This window comes from Triticum urartu, chromosome 4 (assembly GCF_003073215.2).
Source record: "Triticum urartu cultivar G1812 chromosome 4, Tu2.1, whole genome shotgun sequence".
Taxonomy (NCBI): Eukaryota; Viridiplantae; Streptophyta; class Magnoliopsida; order Poales; family Poaceae; genus Triticum; species Triticum urartu.
This window is the reverse complement of record NC_053025.1, coordinates 608,033,196-608,035,572: the sequence shown is the minus strand read 5'-3', so window position 1 is coordinate 608,035,572 and position 2,377 is coordinate 608,033,196. Positions and strand designations below refer to the sequence as shown.

General features: G+C 58.9%; 1 protein-coding gene across 1 annotated transcript; it reads right to left on the bottom strand.

Moving 5' to 3' along the window:
* Nucleotides 1-242: 242 nt before the first annotated feature.
* LOC125553160 (4-hydroxyphenylacetaldehyde oxime monooxygenase-like) lies at nucleotides 243-2,114 on the bottom strand. Its single transcript, XM_048716944.1, has one exon. The coding sequence runs from the start codon at nucleotides 2,017-2,019 to the stop codon at nucleotides 418-420; it is 1,602 nt and encodes a 533-aa protein (XP_048572901.1). The 5' UTR covers nucleotides 2,020-2,114; the 3' UTR covers nucleotides 243-417.
* Between the last annotated feature and the right edge of the window lie 263 nt (nucleotides 2,115-2,377).

Genomic DNA, 2,377 nt, shown 5'->3' with positions numbered 1-2,377 from the left:
GTTTTTTTGAAAAAAATTAAATCTATTTTTGAAATGTCTCAAATGGATGAAGTGAAACAAGTTGATTGAAACGTTAAAATTTGAACATGTTTGAAATGTATCCAATATTTGTCTTGTTTTAAAGGTTTTGGTGCCAGGAGTTCAAATATATAAAAAATAATGGTTTAAAAGATGTAGTTGATTTAATTTAGCAAAGGTGGAATAAAATGTTGAATTTATTGTGTGAGAGAAGAGAGAGGGTGGGCTGTCATAATCCTGCCATTGAAGGACAGTGGTAAGCCAGCAGTTGAAATACAACAGTTCATAAACATGAAAAACTTTCTTATACAATATATGAGGTAGCATACGGCGCAAGATGCTAAAATTTTCATTTTGAAGCACGTCAGGGCAACGCCGCATACGTCGTTGACCTCCATACTAATTGCGGCGGTAAGGCGTGGGCACGAGCACCAGCGACGTCTTGCGGTGGAAGGTTAGCTTGCCGGCCTCCTCCATGCTCATGTCCTCCGCCGCCGTCCCCTCCGGCAGCATCCAGTCGAAGCTGCATAGCATGTTGGCCAACGTGAACTCCACAGTCGCCACCGCCATAGCCAGCCCGGGGCAGATCCGCCGGCCCGCGCCGAACGGCAGCAGTTCGAAGTGCGCGCCGCGCAAGTCCACCTTGCCGTGCCTCCCGTCCGTCTCGAATCTCTCCGGCTTGAACTCGTCGGCGTCTTGCCCCCAGCTTGTCGGGTCCCTTCCGATGGCCCACACGTTCACCAGCACGCACGTCCTCGCCGGCACGTCGTAGCCGCCGATCTCTACGCGACGCATCGTCTCCCGCGGCAGCAGCAGAGGCGCCGGTGGGTGCAGCCGGATGGTCTCTTTGACGACCATCTTCAGGTAGGTTAGTTTGGGCAGATCGTCCGGCTGGACGGGCAGCCCCGGCGGCGAGACATCGCGGGCGGTCACCGCGGCCCTGATCTCACCTTGTGCCTTCTTCAGCGCCGACGGGTTCCGAACCAGCTCCGACATCGCCCACAGGATCGTGATAGAGCTGCCCTCGACGCCGCCGAGGAACGCGTCCAGGAGCATCGCCTTCGTGTGGTCCCTCGTGAAGCCGTGCTCCTCCCAAGCTCTGACGAAGGCGTCTACGAGGTCGCCGTCACCGCTCTCTGGCTTGGGGCGCGCGGGGTCAAGGTGCTGCTCCAGCACCACCTCGAAGAAGGCGTCCAGGTCTCTAAAGATTCTCTCTCGCCGCGCGATGATGCCGGTGAGCCGGTCGACGAGGCGGCCGGCGGCGTTGGGGAAGAAGTCTTCGGCCGAAAAGCTGGCCGACATGTCCATGGCCTCCTCGAGCACGTGCTGGAACTGCTCGTACTTGCGAGCGAACGCCTCCGAGGCGTAGATGCGCCCGTACGCCACGGTGCCGATGATGCCGTCGGCGACGCGGAACACGTGCTCGTCCATCGCCAACGGAGCCGCCGTCGCTGCCGCCGTGCCCAGGACGGCCATGAGCCTGTCAACCTGATCCCGCCGCGCGGCCCATACGGCGCGAACGCCCCGCGGGCCGAAGAGCTCGGCGGCGAAGAGCCTGCGCATGTCCTGCCAGTAGGCGCCGTAGGGCGAGGAGGCGATGCTTTTGTCACCGTAGGAGAGCCGCGCAGGGCCCGGAGACGCGAACCGGCTGCAGCAGTCGGCGTCGTGCGTCTTCATCACGTCGCGCGCCGCAGCGGCAGACGAGACCACCAGCGTCGGCACCGTGCCGAAGCGAAGCAGCATGACGGGGCCGTGCCGCCGGGCCAGGTCGCGCAGGCTGCGGTGCGGCAGCCGGCCGAGCTGGTGCAGGTTGCCGAGCACCGGCACCCGGGCAGGGCCGGGCGGCAGCCTCAGCCGTCCCCCCTCGGCGTCGCCCCTCGTTATCAGCAGCAGGTAGGAGACGGCGGGGAGGAGGAGGGTGGCTAGAAGGACGAGGAGCTGCCATTGCTGGGGCAGCTGTGCGATCAGCTGCCACTGCGTGTGGAGCAGTGAGATCCCCATTGTTTCGGCCGGAGGTGAGCTAGCTCTAGCTGCCTAGCTCGCCGACGAGATGAGGTGCTGCTGCTCGTGGACGGTATGGGGGTTATAAGTGGAGCGGCAATGGCACTGTGCGTGAAAGTTGATGGACCTGGCAGGTGACACCGTTGCCAAGCATGTGGCATGCATGCCTCATTTTGGTGATTAGAGTGAGAGGATACGCAGACAAATCATTTTGGTGATATTACTTTTCTTAGTGGATTTTGATCACCATGCTCTTCTTTTTTGGGATCGTGTTGCTCATTTGACGCAGACAAATCATTTTGGTGATATTGCTTTTCTTAGTGGATTTTGATCACCTTGCTCTTCTTTTTTTCCGGAT